Genomic DNA, 20854 nt, shown 5'->3' with positions numbered 1-20854 from the left:
TATTATTTTCCTTCTCTCTGCCTGTTTACTGAGACATCTTGTTGCCTTACTGTGCTCTGTTTGCTTGCAGTTGCAAAGTCCCATTACTTCAGGCACGAAGGAGATAAATCAGCATCCTCTATGTTTGTTTCTGTTTTTTTTGGTTTTTGTACAGTATGTGTCCTGTTGCAGCATAATTCAAATTTTTCCAAAATCACTCTGACATTCATTTCCAATGTGTTTCTCTGTGTCTGCAGACATATAATTGACACTTTTTCCCAACAGAGTATAGAACAAATGGAATCGAGAAAAATCTGTAACAAAGACTCCGGCAGAGTTTAATCCATTGACAGTTTTCTCACACAATCCTTCTCTGCTTAATTCATGAATATATTCCCAAATACCTTTTTTATCAAATGGAAACAACGCCAAACTTTTTAAAATATGCGTAGGAATCACCATGGATTATAGATGAGCTACATATAGACAGACAAACTAGACAGGAAATGTGTAAATGTAGGTTTTATAAGCGCGAGCGGGATGGAGCTTGAGATACTCTGCTCAGCCAGTCAAGCTTGTCGATGCCAGAGCTGAGGCAGCGATGAATTAAACATCCCTTTGTGTTTCCGTGACCCATTGTTTCCTCGAGCAGAAGACACAAGCGACGGCAGCACATACAGATTTGGAACACATCAACAGAACCATATGCAGGCTGCACAGCGTCCTGTCACTCAACCTATTGTAAAAGGGTGAACCGACCTGTGCGTCGATGATCTTCTGTTTGGAGTCAACGACCGCCTGCATGTCTGAATGGTCCTTCTTTAGCTCCTCCTCCACTGACATTAACCTGGACATGTGATTGGGCACGGTCAGAGTCACAGAGTCAGAGCAGATTTAAATAAAGAGGCCACGCAGCTGTATTTCAAATGAACAGCCTCTTCCCGCCTACCTGCTGATGATGCCCTTCATCTGGAGGTCTTTGTCGTCCTGCTGTCGGCGCAGACGCTCCTCCGACTCCTCCAGCCGGGCCTGGTACTCCATCAGCACCTTCTGCGCTTGTTCGTCCTGACCCTTCAGCCGGGCCTCGTACTCCTCCAGCTTCTGCACCGACGCCCGCAGCTTCTCCTGCAGCAGCGCGATCTCCTGCTGGTACTGAACGGAGAGAGGCAGTGAGACGGGGGGGGGGGGGGGGGGGAAATCATCAGCGCTGGTGTCACTGCCATCATGATAATCATCACCGTGGTCGACCCTATCAGCGGGCGCCCCCTTCTTCATTACCATAGACGACGAGAACAAAAAAAGAAATCTCTCAGTCAGGTCTTAGATTATATCCTGTTGTTCCTGATTATTTCTGTCTGGAATAACTCTCTGGGAATCACAGGCATTTGCGAGCAGTTCTCATTACAGCACTTTTAGACTTAACCTATAAGACTGCGCTGAAAAACTTCTGTCACTCTGCTTTGGCTCAGAAACAATGACCTGCTGAGAGGTTAAACTGGTACAAACACAGAGAGAGAGAAGAAAGGAAGCTCAGAATGAATGAAGACACAGATGGTAGAGAAGGGAGGAATGGAACCAGTAGAATGGGAGTCTAGTCCGTGAAATGAGCTCTGAAAATCTCTCCCTGACCTCGGGCTGGACCTCTGAGAGGCTTCTGTCGTGGCGCTGTTCGAGCAAGGGGGGAAATGAGAAGGGGAATCAAATCTCCTCTGGGTAGAAAAACACGTCTTATAATAGTTGAGGAAATAGTCACTGGGAGACCTGTGAGAGTGATACTACACACAGTGACAGTGCCAACATGCTGAGGTAAGAAGGTAAATGCTGCGTTCCATTATACCCCAGAACTCGGAGCTCGAAACTCATATATGTGTGTGTGTGTGTGTGTGTGTGTATATATATGTGTGTGTATATATATGTGTGTGTATATATATATATATATGTTTGTGTCTTATATCTGAGCATGTTCCGTCTCATTATTCAGCAATAACTGGTGAACACTGGGAGAGACAAACAGTCAGAGCATCCTGAATGATTGGGTTCAATTACACACAGGGAGGATGCTGCAGGGATCATGTATCTTTCCCTGTCACCTTCTACTTGTTTACCCATGTCACATGCTATCACCCCCCTCTTCCCAGTAGGACCAGCGACCTCAGATATAGTCCATCTTATCGTCTTTACCCGTCTCTCCATCTCTAACATGCCACTCGCTCTTGTCACTAGGTCCCCTGGGAATGAAGGACGTCTACTGTATCTGTGACGGCCTCAGCCCCTGCAATCGTCTCCGTCAGGTGCACGACACACAGAGTCTGCACGCTGCCACTGTCTTTTCTTGCCAAGATCGAATAATAATATAGTAGGAAAATGTTCTAAATATTGTATAATCACAATAATATAACTAATAACAAATGTTCTTCCCTTTGTACAGAATTAGATGTAAAAATGAAAAATCAGAAGCACAAAATGTGCAAAATCTGTGATGTATTGGAATTTAAACCTGATGTCTGCTCCTAACAAGACAAACGTGTCGTTATAGATCACTGAGTATAGGATGTAGATACAAATTAACGTGAGAGTTTAAAATGACTACAGTGGGAACATGTATGGACCATCAGCTGTTTTCAATCCTGCTCCTGTTGCTGCTCTGCTATTTTAAGGTGGCCGTGGTTTCTTTGGTGAGACTGGAGTTATTGCCTTCTTTGGTTGCTCTCCCTGCCTGGGCTTCTGGCTTCCAAAAAGTACGAGCTATGTTAGGATGACAGGTTTGCATTCATTACGGATTGCGGGAGAGTGAAAAAAAAACCGGGGGAAGCATTTGGCAGCCAATCAAAGCATGGAAGCGAAGCTGAGGGTGAACATTTGCCGAGGAGCGAAGCAGGAAAACGTAGGCACAAGGTTTCTCTCTGTCAAGATGCAAGCGCACACAAGCTCAAGCATGTCTCTGTTGGATGTACTGCATGTGCACACACACACACACACACACACACACACAAACACACTTGCCTTGGGTAATTACTTTCATTCCAAAGATAATGGTGAGAAGGGGGAGGGGTTCAGGGTAAGGGCTAAAAAAAGTGAGAAGGAAGCTTAAGTGAGAAGGTTGAGGCTTCAATATTAGTGTCCAACATAGAGAAGTTGTCTTAAGCGAATCGTTAGCTGTGTTTGCAAGTCCTCCAGGAGCAATGCTTGGAAAATTAACTGATTAAGAAGCGATTATTTTCATTATCATTTAATCCTTCCAGCTTTTCAAATGTGAAAATTTGGTTTAGGCCTGTCGCGACAACTACGATATCGACCTGTCGTATCTTACGAAACATGAACATGAACCCGATCTTTTATATCGACATCGATAACAGCCATTGTGCTTACATGCGTGTTTGTTGACATGAGAGTGATTGTCAACAACACTTCAGCCACTCGCGCTGCTACTATCCTCTCATCTGTTCTCTGTGTCGGAGGCGCAGGAAACTGTGGCGTTGCCATCTGCTTGAAGGCTCGCATTTAGGCACTTAATGCAAGCAGATGGTATCTAAACTTTAGATAATTCTCTCAGCGGCGACACAAATCGTGTAGAAGAAGAGCAGTGACTCGCACGTGCAGCGTCCGATAGGCCTAAACTGCAAGCTCACATGATGCAGTAGCAAAAAATGGTCAGAAAATGACAATAATATTGTTGATTGCAATAGTTTCTGGGACAATATATCGTATTTTGGACTGTTGAATTAAAAACAAGTAATGGTTCATTCATTTTCTAAGTCCGATGGAAAATAGTGATGGTCATATTTTCCCAATCTTCTGGAATTTCATACAGCGCATGATTAATCGAGAAAATCACATGTACTGCAGATGAACTATGTCGTTGAATGTCTTAGTGGTGATATTTAGTCCTGCCTGCTGTATTTAGCCTCACAACTATGTTGTAATTGCCTTCTGCCATTGTTGCTGTTGCTACGACTTTCCTGCAGCTGACTGCCACGTCGCCGCTGCTGGCTGTGAAAACAGCACAACAGCATCTCTGATAAACAGCTTGAACATCCCTGAGGAGCCAATTTCAGGAAGATTGGAGATTAAGGTATTATGGGGTCATATGCAGAGCACTATATACACTATTAACCTCAATTTCTATGTTTAAAATGCACATATAGCATTAAGTAACAATAGGGGTATGTCTCGCCTTGCCTACTTCAAAGGGACCACAGGCTAACAGGGGAGACGAGGGCGAAGCTGGAATAGATACAGCGGATAATTAAGTGTGTTTTAAGGAAGGCGGTGCATGAGGGAACTAATGAGGAGGTAAAGAAAGGAAGGATAGTTCAGTTGAAGTGTCGCGGCTGAAAGGTTGAGGTGGTTTGTGAAAGGAGGCGTTGTTCAAAGGTCAAAAGTGGGATGAGGAGGCAAGTTACCTTCTCCACCTGAGTCAGATCCTCTCTGTTTCTCAGTGACTCGGGCTCCATCCCCTCATGGTCTAAATACTGCACATTCATATTCAATAGCCAGGCTGCTGTGCGGTCCAGCGCACTTGGGTTCACAGGGGAGGGGGCCTAGTGAAACCAACACAACACACGCACAAGCACACAAGCACACACACACACACACACACACACACGCACACAAGCACACACACACACACACACACACACACGCACACACACACACACACACACACACACACATACATACATGAGCTGAGTGCAAGGGACTGGCAGGGGGAGGAAGAGGAGGAGGAGGAGGAGGGCAGGTTGCAACAACAACAACAACAACAACAACAACAACGGCAGCAGCACAGAAACAACAGAAATTAGCCTGAAATGCACCAACTCATCTGGACTGAAAGCAGCAGGTGGAATGGATACACACTCTTGTCTTTGAGCTCAAATACACACTGCAGCACACACACTTTGAGGAGCTGATTTACACGTGTGAGTCTGCGCACCTACAGCACAGTGTCATACTAATAGCAAAAGGAAAGGAAATACTGTGTAATTAAATGGGTGAAACAAAACCAACCTGGAGGCAGAGGCTACATGTGTGTGTTACTATCTGCCTCTTTTCTGATGGATGGATGAGTAGAGAGGGTGGCCGTGGTTCAGATACAGTACGTGAGTGTAAACGCAGGATGTTTTCACAGTTCAACATGCTCATTTGCATTAAAGGCTTTTGAAAGGGCTGAAATATATGCATTTTAATGACTGCAAATGGATAAAATAGAAGAGAAGAAATGAAACGTTGTGTCAGCCTACACATGAATTGCAAATGAAACCAATGTTACTAAGTTGTTGGCTTTAGTTACCTTGATACTGACTAATGTCATTTAATTAACAAACAGTAACAAATGTTTGTCTTATCCCAAATAGATTGAATTGGGTTATAAAACCACTTTTATTCATAATCAGGATCCATTTTAAGAGAAAATAAAAGATTCTAACTTGTCTGTGTCACTCATAACCCACTAGACCTCACTGGGGAGGTCACACAACTTAGGGCCACTATGTGGAGAAAGTCCTGGACTTGCCCCAGACATACAAGTCAAATTAAAGTGTGGTGCCCCGCTGTGGCCAGGCAAAAGGGTTAACATGCAGATGCCCTTCAGTCAGTCACCAAGGTCAACCATTGACCAATTCAAAAAAATATACAACCTAGAGTCCTGACCTGCCAATAACTTACCAGCAAAGTTGTGAAGAGAATTCCTATTTTAAAATTGAAACCTCCCACCGTGACCAAACACACTGACACATACTGTATCAATACTAAGTAATGTATCAGATCTGGTTGTCTCAGCAGGGTCTGTTTTTCGGTTGCCTCTTGTTAATAAAATGCTAATTGTGCCTCCACCACCCTCATTCTCAGCCCATTAAACTTGACCAGTAAAACAGTGGTGAAGTGATGAGCTGCCTGTATGCAAATTACTGTCATTACATGCACAATGACTGCAGTTCATTAGGGCACAATGTGCGGAGCGTCTGCGCTGAGTCCACCCACACAGCCTTTTCTCAACATGCTATGAGACAAATGGGCACTTTCTTTACCACTGAAATGTCAGGTCATTACATGGACAGGGACAGCTATAGTTGAATGTCGTGAATAATTAACGGCCAGCTTCAATTAATGTGAGGTTTGCGCGCGATACAGTCGAGGATCGGCGTGAGGCCCGTACCTGTTTGTGCTGAGCCCTCTGCTTGGTCTCAGGACTGTCCCCTTTGGAGGAGGAGGACTGCTGTCGTAGCCGAGCCCCGCTGCCAGGCCAATCGGGGGACGACGTCATCATGCTGCCAGAGGATGGCCGGGGGTAAGGTCCGCTGTTGAGGAGATTCGGCGGGGTGCGGCCTCGAGTCACGCTCTGAGGCGGAGGTTGGTCTATCCGCCGCTGTGGGCCGGCGCTGTTCTGTCTGGGTACGGCGGGTTGGTGCTGGGTTTCTGTGAGGGACAGCTGTCGGCGGTTGAACTCCCCCGAGCGCCTGGCGTACTCATCCCCGCTGCTCCCCCCACCCCCGCCTCCCCCTCCACCACCGTGGTTCAAGAAGGCGGGTTTCCCGCCGACTGGTACCTCCTCGTTGTTGCTATGGGAACTGACAGAACTGTGGCACTCTGAGCCCGAGTCGGTCATTCCACGCGGGGAGACGGGCAGGCAGGCTGCCATTTGATAGACCGGATTCTGGAAGGAGAGTGGGGCTAGCAATTGTGCGGGTCGACCTGGAGTACTTTCTGTGCCTGGGGTGGTGGGGGTCTGGCCTGGCCTCCTTAAGGTGGGACCTCCAAGGATGTGGCCTTGTGGGACTCTGGCTGACCAGCCACCAACAGAGCCTGGGCCTTCACCCAAGGCATCTGGGGTACCAAGACCTGGGCTAACGTCCAGACTGCGCGGGTCCTGGAGGTCCACCATGGACAGACTCTTGCTGCCGTTGGCCATGCCCAGGTCCGGCTCATTGGTCTCGGAGTAGCTTGAGCTGCGTCCTGGGGAGGGCTGGATCCCTGAGCTCCGTGTCACAAAGAAAAGGTCCTTGTTCTCTGGGGTGGGGGACGGTAACCTCGTAAAGTCAACCAATCTGAAAGAGACAGAAGGTATCCATGTCAAACTCTAAGCCAATGAATAATTGATCACAAATCCATTTAAACCATGGGAAGCCCATAGGGGACTATTTTAAAATAAAGCTGCAAAATCCACCCCCTCGTGTCATACCCAATGCTACTCCCTCCCACCTACACAGATCGCACTCTTGCAAGGTGTGTCACTAATTTGACTGAATTTCCTGATTGGAAATGTAGTTCGACAGACGAGGTGGAATGCAGCTGTATGTAGCTGCTTTCAGACAAGCACTGAAGTCCAAATATTTTGAAATCATGTGAGAATACAGGAGGAAAAATTCAGGGCTGGGCGCTCTACCCGGGTGCCGACCCACGCTTGAATCTTTCGGACATTTTCCCGCTGTTGCGAATACATCTCCTGATGCGTTTGTCATATATGTGAATTGCAAACCGCCAAGCCTGTCTGGAAAATTGGGTCCAGGAGTTCATGTTCGAAAACAGCTTGTGATTGAGGTTTCATGTATTAACTGCAGTGCTGTGTTTCAAGGAAAGAAATTGTGGTCATCTTCATTCCCTATTTCCCAAATGTGTGATTTTGTCAGATCTATTATCGTGTTAGCCACGTGACGCTCATCTCCTCCCTCTCTCTGTGTCCTTTCTCCTTCTGTTCCCTTACCCCCCCCCCCCCTAACTTCTTTCCCCTCTTCCCTTCTGCTCAATTTCTCCCCTCTCTTGTCAATCTTGGCCCTGTCTCCCTATCTCTCTCCTACTTTTCGTGTCACTGGTCGGAGGATGAGAAGCAATTAGGTGAGAGTGGGGAGCTCTTTCGGAAAGCCGTATCAGCTCGCTGACGAGGAAACGCCACAGACACACTTTACGTGTCAATATGTGAGCAAACGGTTGCTGTGATAAAGTAAAGCGGGCAGGCTCTGACATCAGGTCGTATGGGGACATTACCTAATTAGTTCAATTGATCTTGGACCCCCGATGAGCATAATGATGCCAGATGTCTGACTTCCTTCCTGTTTCTCCTGTTGTCTCATCCTCCTGTTACAAGCAGCATGCTCTCATCTACCTGCCTGCACACTGGAGGCTGTTTCTGGCTAGTTATTCATCTCTCTCTCTCTCTCTCTCTCTCTCTTTCTCTCTCTATCTATCTCTCTTGGACGCTGTGCCTTTATGTTAATCTTTCTAAGTTTCAACCTTGCTACTGTTCTACCAGGGGAGTAAGAGGACAGGAGATAAGTGAGATAAGGTGCTGTCCTAAGTGTGTTTTCATCCACAGGAGAGCAAACCAGCTCTCATCTGGCTGATGTAAACAAGCAGGGGTGACACAAACATTGACACTCAGCAGAACTGGTCGCTGGTGCAGGAAAACGCACTAGCTGACTTCGAAGAACAGTGGGTGAATAGTGTCACCGTTGGCTTCACAGTTGAAGGGGGGTCTTAATCTTTTCTGCAATTAGCCTCTACATCGCTTCCAAGAATGACCAGTGATTAAATATGCCCAGAGATGGTTGCTGACATTTGCAGTAGAGGCAAAAAGCTGGGAGCAGAAAGTGGCAAGGGTGTCCTACATCGTTTCAAAAAGGCACTGGGATTTATCTGGAACAGATGTCCCACAAACTGGTAACCTGTTCCAAGATTTCAAGGTTTATATATTTTGAAGACTAATAGCCAAATATATATATATATATAAGTCTTCAGATAAAAATGTAAAAGGACATTTTAAGGATATTTTCCACTGGATAAACAACGAATGATATTTTGCACATATGCTTTACAAAAATTGACCAGCAGAGTTTAAATATAAGGTTTTAATGACCATATATTTATAGTTCGCACTAATAAATGATGTCGATGTCAACAGCTGCAGCACCAATAAACAGAAATTCAGCTGCCTTTTCACAATCAGTTTTCCTTTCTCTGCTGCTGAATTTAAACATTTCCTCATGCAAATAAACTTTCCAATAAATATTTAGTCAAAACAATACGTTTTCGGGTTTGAGACCCCAGCATGAATCTGCATCTGAAGTTTTTCACTGGGTTCTAGAGCTAAATTAGGGGTCTGAACCCCCCCTATATTTCACACAATGCATTTAAATGAATATACAGTATCATGTCTGTGTGTACTAGCTGAGCTCTTGATTCTTCATTACCCTGAAAGGTCATTGTCTATGACCATCTTCTGCAGACCGGTGGAGATGCTGCAGCTCGCCTCAGCGGGGGGCGAGCCCATCTGCTCCGAGGCCTGTCCAGGTGTCATGTGGACACTGGACGGGTTAGACAGAGCGGTGTTCACCTCCCGCAGGATCCTGGGCAGAGGACCCAGCTTAGAGGCAGCACTCTGAGGACAGAGACACAATTCACTTTTAGCCAAATTAAGAAAGATAAGGTTTTAGAGAACTAGATACTCTATGAGGAACAAAATGGGGGGAAAATAATCCCCTTCTTTATCTAATTATTACCTGCTTCCCATCTGCTACTGAACGTAAATGTCCCTGTGAATCCATTAATATGCTTCACCCGGCCTCTGAGGCTTCACTGTGTTCTCTTGTGCGCTGTTTATGTAACGCAGTAATAAATTATTGATTTCATGTGGTTCAAGCACGATTCAAATCCTGTTCATTCACTTCAACCTGATCATGCATAGGAGATTCTTAGACCTTTAGCCACTTGTGTGTGTCAGTGTATCTACAGTATATCTCTCTATATTTTTGATGAAAACAATTTGTAGGTCAAAAGTCAAAGAGTCGATATGAATCACTCTATTTTTAAGAAGAGAACTGAAGTGCATGAATATAATAACAGCTAATGCAGTACATGCCATCTCCAGTACCTGGTCCATCTGAGACACCACCTCAGAGAGGAGGGAGTGCAGCGTGGACAGTTCCCTGCCAAGGTCGATGTATCCCTCAAAGCCCGCCGTGTTGGAGATTGTCTCGGGGTTTGAGATTTCCAGCAAGAAGCGCTGCATATTGGTCCACTCATGCTCCAGGAACTGGTTCATGAAGGACATGTACTCTTCCTTGTTACCAAATCTGATGGAGATGAAACAGAAAAAGATATATCATTTCATAAAACCCCCAAATTCTTGGTATATCTACATGACTCTGGATTCAACGATCCAGCTAAAGCACAAACTCACTTGGTAAAGTTGGCGAGGTTCTGAGTGACTTTAGCGATGAGTGTGAGGGTACGCGCCGTGCGGTCATCGGGATACTCCTGCATTAAATTGAAAAGTGATGGGGACATGATGGCAGGACAGAGAAACCGCAGGAACAAAGACGCGCTGATCAAACGCTCGCTGATGTCCGGTCGACCCCGGTTGCTGCATTCCTGCCGCCATGATGCAAAGACCTCTTTCAGTTCACGGGGAAAGACACTGTGGAGAATTGGAGACAGGACGGAAGGTAATTTATGAGAGAAGTAAAAAACAAACTGTTTTTTGACAGATAGTGTGTGGCATAGAGGAGAAAGTGATTTTCTTTCACGTGCAGATAACCTGTTTATGGATACAAAAACGGGTCATATTAGTTTGAATGTAAACTTGTCCCTAGCTCTTTGTTTTTGTTTAGCATTTTTCCATGTTCTGCTTTATACAGTATATTATACAGTATATCAAACCATAACTTTAGACAGACGACCTGGTTGCTTTGGAGCTGTTGGTGTAAATGAACAGTTCTTCACTTTTACTCCTTGTCCCAACCTTGAGAATAAAAGTTATTTGTCAAATTTTGTAAAATTAAAAAAAATAAATTAAACATTTGAGCTCTCTCAAGTTCTGTTAAAGCAGATTATTGACCGATGCAGCACAGAACCATCACACAGCTTCAGAGAGATGTTTTGTTAAAAACTGGTCTAAATTCTGTGGCTTTAACCAACAGAATTCCTTTGCAGCTTTGGTTTCCCTTTTCAATCAGTCTACTAAGGGAGTTGCTTTATAAATGTGCCTCACTTGGCTTTTAACGTAAAAAAAACAGCATATCGAAATTGTAAACAAAAACTGTGACTAACAATTGCTCCTCACTGGATTACAATTGAAATAACCTGCATTAATAGCAGTGTTTTCAATGTGATTAAGATCCTTTGGAATCAAAGTCAGTTACAAGGGACAATACAGGATATGAACCCTTCTTGTGTATCGTATTGTATTGTATGCAAAAATGCAGGAACAGCATTGATTATAATGAAGTGAGAGCTACACGACGCCGTTAGACATTCGTGGTACATTATCTGTTTATAAACACTTATATACTGTGTACAGTTGCATTTCAGCATTCACCAGTATGAGTTGATGATTTTGCAGAAGGCCAGCTCGCAACACATCTTCAGGTTACTCTGGTGTTCTGGGAGGTCACCTGACGAACACCTGGATGGGTCCACCTCACAGTTCTCATCTGACTCGTACAGAGCCTTGATGAACTCGCCTGAGGACAAAAAAATGTGAAAAAGGAAACAGAACGAGAATTAAGAAATTAGGGAACATGTGGGGTTTTTGAAGATCAATTTCCCATGAGACAAAAATAAGCACAGAAAACAGAACAATAACTATATAACGGAACTATTCATTTTTCCCTTTCATGTTTCGTGATTTGGAGTGGTTTGAATCGCGGCTGCCGTGGGACAGAGAGACATCACATCAAAACCAAAGGAAACAGAGTTTGATATTGTCATCAAAACTGTAGTTAAGCCACAATAGGAACTAAAATAAGGAAGTTATTTTTAAGAACAGTTCAAATCTCCAGTTTGACCTTTGACAACAAACACAAAGGCAAAACGATCCAGAGGATTCTTGTACGGCAAGAATCTGAATCTGTAAAAAGAGATTTACTGCTACAATCTCAGTGAGTTAACAACCTGTAAAAAGGAGCCCATCTTCATTTTATTATTCCGCGCTAATCAATATCATTGAAATGGGGAACAGCGCTGTCTTTTGTCCCTGGTGGTCTGAAGATAAGCTTGGCTGTCCTTGTGTTTCCCCAGTCGCAGTTTCAATGATTTCAATTGTTCTGCCAAAAGTCAAACAAGAGAAAACTCCACTAAAAATAATGATGCATAATTCAAGAATCCTTCATTATTTCTCTGCCGAGGGACAGGCAGCATTTCTAGTTGAAAAGATTGGTCAGAGAGACACACATTCACAAAAAAAACATAAATACACAGAGCATTAATATTAGCAGCGTACAAAACAAAACACTGAGACGGACGGAAGACAGACAGAGGAATTGCTGCAGTTGTCCAGAGGATTCTGGCAAGGAGAGGACTACAACCCACTACGTTTAATCCACCGCCGACGTAGGTAACCAAACATTTTTAAAAGGGTAAAGCGAGTGAATGAGCTCAGGGGTGAGCGAGAGGAGCAAGGAAAAGATACGCTGGGAGCAAAGGTGGACAAATAAAAAATGGTCTTGTTGTTTTTCTTCATTTACAGCCTGCAGAAGATGTAAGAGTGACAGACAAACACACACCAAGGCCATTGCAACAACACAAATACTAGAGTGGACAATCTCGACACAAAAACATAAACAACCAAAAACAGATTCAGCTCTGAATGGGACTCCTCCGGCGGACGGCCTAAGTCCTTTCCAGATCAATGCTCGACTCACCGAGGGCATCCTGCAGGTACTTCTGTCCCACCAGTTTGAGGTACTCCTCGATGGCCTTTGTGGCCAGTGTGTTCTCTCTGAAGATGAGGTGCTCGTTCTCCCCGCAGCGGTCCACCTCTGACATCATCAGGTCTGTGAGGAAGTCCTGCATCAGAAACAAAAAACGACACAAGCAAAGGGTCAACTTCCAAGTCCCGCTGATGTCAAAAGACCTCATCCACACTTAAGTTCATAAATATGTAAAAATTTAACTCATGGCAAGATGTAAAATATGAATGACCATGAAATTAAAATGTGTCCTTGGGAGAAAGTTGGCGATCAAGGATAAAAAAGGAAAAAAAGATAAATGAGGCGATTATAAGGGGAAATCTAACTGATTTGTCTTCATCCACTATCTCTTTTTTAAAGATATTTTAGATTACAACCATCTTTGGTTAGTTTGTATGCTACAACAAAAACAACTCTGACTTGGGAGTTCACACGTTAATCCTAGTTCCTTACCCCTTGTGCTAAGCATGTATTCACACCAGAAGAAGCCAAATTAGATTCTTTAAATAGTAATATGAGTTACATGTTTGTAACTGTGCAGGTCCAAGTGAAACACAAACAGATGTCAGACTCAAGAAAACTCTCTGCTTGTAATTAAAGTTTCAATGTGAACACTGCATTGTTCCCCATCTGTTCAACAGTGGGTGTAAATCATTGTTGATATAAATATATAGTTAATGTAGAAGCTTTAACTGCACCATTGATAAGAATGTATTTCTTTTCCTATTTCAGTGACCATCTTTGTCCGCGTATAAACTCGCTGTTGCTTCCCGTTCAGTGAGTCATGAGACCAGAGGCCACGATTATGAGCGTCGCTTGGGAAACTGTAGCGTCCCTCAACTCATCACACCTCTAAATTGTGACAGGTTTTCAAATCACATTTTTTTTTTCTTGACCGCAGAAGAATAATTTCTGCAATTACAATAAAGAAACAAAATAGCTCCATGCATTTGAGTTTGAGTGAGAGATGGAGAGAAGCAACATCATGTTTACGACCTGACAAACGAAAAATGGTGACAGGACTCGTATTCTCATATAATTGCAGCAAACATTTTCTTCACTTCCATTCAAATGCTCAAAGAGTCGTTTTGACAACAGTACAATGAATGATTGAAACCATAAAAATGCCCATTCATACAAAAGGAGAATAGTACAATAAGACAAATGATAAAGGCAAATGACAAAATGTGGAAGAATATTATAGCCATGAAGTTATTATCACTTAAAATCAACAAATTGGCAAATTTTTTGGGGGGGAGGGGGGATTTGCAGTGTGAATTATTTTTGATTAAATTATCTTGTCTTAAAACAAAACAAAATCTGTGGCTGTGGCTCAGGAGGTAGAGTTGTTCGTCCATCAACCCGAGGGCTGGCGGTTTGATCCCAGCTTCTGCCAGTCCACATGCCGATGTATAAAAAGCGCTATATAAATACAGTCCATTTACCATTTACAACTGAAAAAATATCCACAAAAACTCTACATGATTAATCAGGGGATGAAAAATAACATTTCGGAGACGGGCACCGAAGCTTTCCGAAACTCAAAAGTCAGAAAGGGAGAGATGGAAACGGAGCCACCTGGGGCTGAATCCTCCCTCGTTCTCATCCCTTCAACAAATGTGCGGGTGTACTCTCATGCGGGTCCCCTGGCAGCTTGTTAAACCAGGGGAACCAGCGTGGCGGAGACAAAAAAGTGACAGATGTATGGTGAGACAGAGACAAGGAAGTGGAAGGGAGACAGAGTGGTGGTCTTTAAAAGAACAGCGCAGGAGGCGAAAAGCAAGCAGCAGAGCCGCTCTGACGGTTTCTATAGCTGCTGCTGCTGCAGAAGCCTGTCATCCAGCGAATCAAAGAAACACCGCAGGGGGCCAATCACTTACTGACGTGCATCGAAAGTAGCCCTACTGTTTTTAATTTGGGGTGCATTTCTGTACACAAATATCCTTATATCTAAAGATAATGACATGAATAATACAGTTGGAGAATGTGTGGGTTTCAATGCTACACAGTGTTGAATCAAGGGAGATTTAATGTCTTCCAATGATCAACATTCAAAAACAACAACCTTGTCAAGGATTTACAGAATGTGATATACACAATTAAATGTGTACATGCAAAAAGTGTTTGCTCAGACACAACTACTGTAAATCATCACTGGTGCCAACTGGTTTTAGAAGTCGCATCATAGGTCAAGTGGAGAGAGAGGTGTTAGTGGACTGTAATATAAATACACTTCAGTATAAATAAATACACACACGTATCTGGAAGGTCAAACTTGGTGATTCAGTATTGTGGTAAAGCCTCCAACGTGAAGACGATGGAACAACTCAGACGAAAAGTGAACGAAGAACGCACCGGGGGATGTGTAACAGAACATTTCTGAACCGTTTAATATTCCTTAGTGTACCGCTGAATCAATAATTATCATGAAACAGACCGTAGAATGAACCGAGCGACTGTGCAAGAAGGAGACGAGTGAGGGGAGCCACCAAGAGACTCGCGACAACGCTGCAGGAGTTGCATGATTTATGCGAGAAAGCCAGGCTTAGAAAACCTCACAGCATTTCTCAGTTACAGTTTGCAGGAGGGCAAGTGGAAAAAGGTCTGATGAGGCCAAACCTGAGATGAGCTTTTTTTTTTTTTTGGCACATAGGGCTAAACACCACATTAAACTGGACACACTATCGTAGCATCATGCAGTGGGGATGCTTCTCTGCATGTGACCTTACAGGACTTCTGAGGGCGGAGTGTAAAAAATGAATGCAGGGATGTGCAAGGAAATCCTGGAGGACAAACTGCTGCAAGACAATGAGCCTGAGAATAAAAACAAAGATTCGCCCGGGACGGCTTCAGAAACAACAATGTTAATGCCCTGGAATGCAGTTAATGGGCAGAGTAAATCATCCTCATTGGCAAATCATTCCCAACACTCTCATTCATACCAGCAACACTGCAGTTTAGGTTATTGGTTTGTTTCATTTAATACAAAAGCTGTTGCACAAACTCTAAAGAAATCTTCTTGTCGTCTTTAAGTTGTTCTCTAAAGATCATGCTGGACAGAGAGTTAGTGGCTGTGTACGGACACCCGTCACATGTTTTTTACATTTCATCCCAAACCTGGTCTGTCCTCCAACCCCTACGCCTCTCCAGCTCTCTGCCCCCCCCCCCTCCGCTCCTCTCCTCCCCCCCCCCCCTCTGCTCTGCTCTGCTTTCCCTCATGTGGCTGCTGAGGCGAGGCAAATCCAGGCCTGATTAGAGAGGACGCTCAGATGAAATGGAGGAGGAGAGCAGCAGAGAGGGAGAAGGAAACAGCGAGAGAGAGAGAGAGAGACATCAGAAGAGCGATAGAATAATAACCGAGTGATTTCTGCGGGTAGCCTAAACAAAAATTTTGTCCCCACAACCTCATAGAATAATCTCTTACGGAGTTCGGATACACACGAGAAGACATTTGTTGAGCCTTGGAACTTATCGGCAAAGATTTCTGCAGGTATTTGAGTAAGCTTGAAACTTAATTTCAACACATGGATACAAGGAAATTAGAGGGACCATAATGGTGAATTTGCATATTTCATCTCTGACTATTCTTTACCTTCCAGGTGACAATCACTTCCTGGTTTCATTTCAGCCTGCTACTAAAATACCCCAATACATTTCCTTATCTGTATTCTTTTCCCCCCAAAGTTGTGTTTCTACAGCATGTTGACGCAGTTGCATGCAGAACTGTTGTGAAAATTCTGACAGACTATGTTATATAATAGTGCTAATGTCAGCATGTTGACATACTCACAGTAAGAAAACCAACAAGCTATTATTTAGCAGGTGTGTTTACTCTGGTATGCGGTATTCTGACGAATTTGACTGAACCAAACCAGGTACACAAAATGTAGCGGAGGTTGATGGGGAATAATCCATAATCACGCATAAACCATCAAGTATCAAAATAAACCCAATTTTTGACATGCAGACACCAGAGAAAATGTCACATAGAATAATCAAAATCATGGTAATTCATCACCAGGGGAGCGAGATATGCATCCTCTACAGCCATGTTGGGGATATGGCTAAAAACTGTGAGGCTGGCTATGGCCGTTATCATTCCACAACTCAAAACTAAAGCCCGCACAGCAAGTTCCCTGTCGTGAATCACCTCGAGTGGCATTTACATCACCCTGAAATATGTTTGAGACCAAAAGGTGGTACGTCAACGTGAGACGTATGGCATTGCTTTGGAAAATGGTCAGATAGTGATGCTAAGTATATGTTTGATTTGCTGTAATAGGCTGAAACCGTGCAGAACCACCAGTGCCATAAAAGTCAGAAAAATCATGATTTAAAAAAGAAATAGATAGGGAGATTGGAGCCTCCTCTTCTTCCCTCCCAGCATCCTTCAGCCTTCCCTTCCGACTCCCTTGATCCTGCAGTCGCCCCCTTCCTCTGCCGCGGTCTAATAAGGAGAAGTAGAACGCTCTCTGTATCGCTGCCACGTCTCATCAGCCAAACCATGCCTCAAAAAAATAAAAAAATAAAGAAATCACCCCCCTCCTGCACCATCACGCAGTGCCCAAGAGAAAGGACGGTGATATGAAGATGGGGTTGGGGTGGAGGGTAGGCGGTGCAGCGCGGCTGATCAGATCTAATAAATAGCAGGGAGCGGTGCTGTGGAAAAAGATCACGTTCCCTGTGGATGGGGGCTGCTTGCCGGGAAGAACTCATAAAGTCTCGAGCAACAATATAATCAACACTGGGCAAAGCCCCGTGTGTGTCTCATGCTCACGTCTGTATTTGGCCTCATTCCACCGCACGTTGTGCAGCTACCAGTTTAGTAGATGAAGTATTAAAAAAAAAAAAAAACATGGACCCTGCTTGAAGTCTGAAGTAACATCATCATTTGCGAGATTCTAATCGGGTCTCACACACTGACGTGCCGTCAGACAAACGTGAAAAAAGAGCAGGACTCAGTGATGTTTCAAACGACACGTTCTCCGATTGCCGTGCCTCGGAAAAAGTTTGAGTCTGAGAAAATAAAGTAAGTTAAAAATTGATGGCAGAGGGTCACGTTTGCGCTTTGTACCGACTCAGAATTGTTGTGTTGTGTTTCTATGGTTATATAAAAGACGACAAAAACAAGAGTGAGAGTGAGAATAAAAATGCCTTAAAAGGATAAGACTGAAACAATAAAAAAAAAAAAAAATCTAAATTCAGCCTCATCAAAGCTGTGTGTACCTGGCAGCATGCAGATGTCTGAAGCTACTTTAAAATCACTGATGAGATGCGTCATTGCTCTGCAATTGTATAACGCGGATGGAAACCAATGCAATTCATGTAGCGTATATGTAAAAAACTAAATTGTGAAGCTCTTACCAGTGCTCACTGCTCTTTAAGGGGCGTTCTGCTGCTGACAGATCATTTTTTATATTGGCATAAATGCTTAAACTTTATACTTTGTTCATAAATTGTTTCTTTATTGTGAATGGACTGGAGAAGCCATGGGATTTGTTTGAAACACATAGATGGGAATTGCTTGTTGATGCAATTTGCAGGTGTCTGTGTGTATATATATATATGTGTGTTTGTGTGTGTGTAAGGCAGCACATCAAACATCTTAAAAATGAAGTTGTTTGTGCTCGATAATTGGTGACCTGTCACAGATGCAGAAAGGGGAAAGTGGCTTCAGACGGCGTGCGAGAAAACAAGAACCGAATGTCAGAGGGAAAATGGAAAACTTGTTTAATATTAATTATTCCACTGATCAATGAGCCTGGTATTCCAGCCTTGGGGCAAGGGCTGAAGAAATATTCAGAGGGCGAAAGCCGGAGTCACTCCAGCCACTTTCCATCCTACTCTCTGCATCCCTGCATTGGGATTCCTTCCCCCAGAGACCGGTGGTGAGGTTTTTTTTTTTACAGCGCTGTAGCCTGCAGCTCTTCCTGTGAGGGTCACACTGGGTTGATGGAGACGGCTGGAGGCCGAGTGGAAATGGAAGCGGTTCCTCCCGTAGGCGCAGCGTTTAACACAAAAACAGGAAGGGCTGCCGCTCTCCTGATTTAGCTGTTAGTGAACACAATCATTACGGGGCGGTTGCAGCAAGTGTCATCAGCTTCCAAACATCATGTTTGCCAACTTGCGGCGCATGTTCCGATGTTTGTCTGGGCGTGTTTCTTTGTGGCAGTCTGTCTTGTATAAATGAAGTGTTAATGTTATCAGTGTATGAGGCCCTGTAATGCATATTTGATTACTGAATGGAAATGTTGCCCTTTAACATGACATTAAGCCTCCCACTCCTCTTGAATCTAATTTGAAAAAAAAAAAAATCTTCCAGTTAGTTAAGATACTTCCTCTTGTTTCTTGCAGTTAATTTATTCTTCTTCTGGCTTTTCTCTGTAGTTTTCAACATGGTGAAACAAGGCAACTTAAAGTAAAAGTGACATTTTCTCGCTTAAACTGAGCATCACTGTCGAGCTGCTGCTGTTTGGCTCCACTTCCGGACGCTGGGTTTAAGCACGGTGAAACTAAATTCTTCTACGCGCCGTCTACCTCTTTCCACCCTTCATTCTTCCCTTCTGTGTTTGGTGCCTCCGTCTTTCTGTTTTTTTGGGCCGTATTCACCTGTCCTCCATCACTCCACGCTGTCAAGAGGTGGTCAGTAAAAAAAATCCTGCTGGAATTATTAAAGAGGCTGAGGATATGACACATTGATATGACACTGCCTTTTGGAGCGCAGACTGCACGGGGCAGACTCGGAGGCGAGCAAGTGCATTGATATGCTTTGCTTTCATTTCCTGTGCTGCTTAGAGCCTATATAGATCTATGGCCTCATGACAAAATAATGTCTGCTGCACTCTACGTGACCCGCTTCCACAAACACACACACATGCACGCAACCCACAAACACAAACTGCTCATCGGTGTCTTGCGGCACTCTCGTGAACCAAAAACTATCTTAATGTAGTTTTACATCTCCTCTCTCAGTCTTCTCTCTGAGGCTCGAGCAAGAACAGGCCCAGTCAGCCAATCAGAAGAGAGGCTCTCTCCTGTGATTGGCTGACTGTTGTCTGGGTGACGCGTGTGGCCAGGCCAACCACAGGTAACCCACTGCTGCCCTTGCCTCCAGCTCACTCTCCTTGGCTGCCAGACCCTCCGGGCGCATCGAGACACTGTCGGTGTGTGATATTATCACGGACATCATTGGACGTGGGTGATCGGGCAGCCAGGACAGGAAGAGTGGAATGTGGCCTCCAAAGGGGGGGGGGGGGGCAGCATACACTTGAGAAGCCACTACATTAAAAACACTTCAAGGTTATTGCCCAGATTCAAAAATAATACTGACATCTTTCCTGTAAACGGGTGCGGGTATTGGCAAGTGGACTAGCATGCTACGAACGCCATGCTGTCCCTCCCAGGGGACAACTGATTCATTCAAAAACAGGCCCCAAAAAAAGCCCAGAGGCATTCAGAACTACCACAGCGCTTCATGTCATGTTATTAAATCATCTGTCACACCACATTATATACGTACGACAAAGTATGGCTGTGTGCAACAGCTGTGGGGATGAGCATCACTGCCCACTGGTGACAGTGCTGAATCATTAAGAAGATGCTTGAAATGTAGAGGGGGAAAACTCTCTTTTTTTTCCGGCCTCTTAAGCAAAGCTGCTAGTTTACCTTGAGGGGCAGTCACATAAAAAAACGCAATGGGATAATAACCAGAGCACCAGCCTCCTCCGGCCAGTTATCATAAGGATAAATCCTCCGTATCGTCACTTCACACCGTCTGCGAGGCAGCGAGCAGCAGCGGCAGCGAAATTAGAACCTAATCTCGCTGAGGGGCCAAGGCGTCGAGAAGACTGGATCAATAACGCAGAGGATTTATGCCAGGAGTGGATATTCTTGGGATGAAAGAAAGGTGAACTTCTCCTTGCGAACACAGCGCAGCGCTTGTTATCGTTGCTGCCGAGCCTCTGACAGTGCTGTGTCTGGATATGCAGACAAAACAGCATGTCCCACAGGGAAGGGGTGGTGTGGCGACCTTACAGCACGGGAAATCAGCCGAAATACTCCGACCAGATTTCAGCTTGTTCTATGGCTTTAAAATCAGACAATATCAGTTGGCATGGCAAATTGAAAGATTATAGACACTGCCACAGTGTGCACCTCTGATCTGGTCCTGCACTCTGCAATACCAAATATATCTT

At 44.3% G+C, this 20854-nt stretch overlaps 1 protein-coding gene across 14 annotated transcripts in view; it reads right to left on the bottom strand.

The window, feature by feature from the left end:
* dab2ipb (DAB2 interacting protein b) overlaps window positions 1-20854 on the bottom strand; it is a 143535-nt gene that overhangs the window by 4392 nt on the left and 118289 nt on the right. For 13 of the 14 annotated variants that reach the window (XM_035608488.2, XM_035608489.2, XM_035608492.2 and 10 more), the window contains 9 exons: window positions 12612-12756; window positions 11288-11432; window positions 10151-10387; window positions 9842-10043; window positions 9162-9349; window positions 6134-7022; window positions 4383-4520; window positions 929-1131; window positions 739-826 (listed from right to left, as the gene is read on the bottom strand). In XM_035608488.2, coding sequence (XP_035464381.2) covers window positions 739-826; window positions 929-1131; window positions 4383-4520; window positions 6134-7022; window positions 9162-9349; window positions 9842-10043; window positions 10151-10387; window positions 11288-11432; window positions 12612-12756 — 2235 coding nt within the window. The remainder of the gene's footprint in view (window positions 1-738; window positions 827-928; window positions 1132-4382; window positions 4521-6133; window positions 7023-9161; window positions 9350-9841; window positions 10044-10150; window positions 10388-11287; window positions 11433-12611; window positions 12757-20854) is intronic. The other variant, XM_035608494.2, reaches the window with a different exon arrangement.

This window comes from Scophthalmus maximus, chromosome 20 (genome assembly GCF_022379125.1).
Source record: "Scophthalmus maximus strain ysfricsl-2021 chromosome 20, ASM2237912v1, whole genome shotgun sequence".
NCBI classification, from domain to species: Eukaryota; Metazoa; Chordata; class Actinopteri; order Pleuronectiformes; family Scophthalmidae; genus Scophthalmus; species Scophthalmus maximus.
The sequence above is the reverse complement of the archived record's forward strand: the minus strand, read 5'-3'. Positions and strand labels throughout refer to the sequence as shown.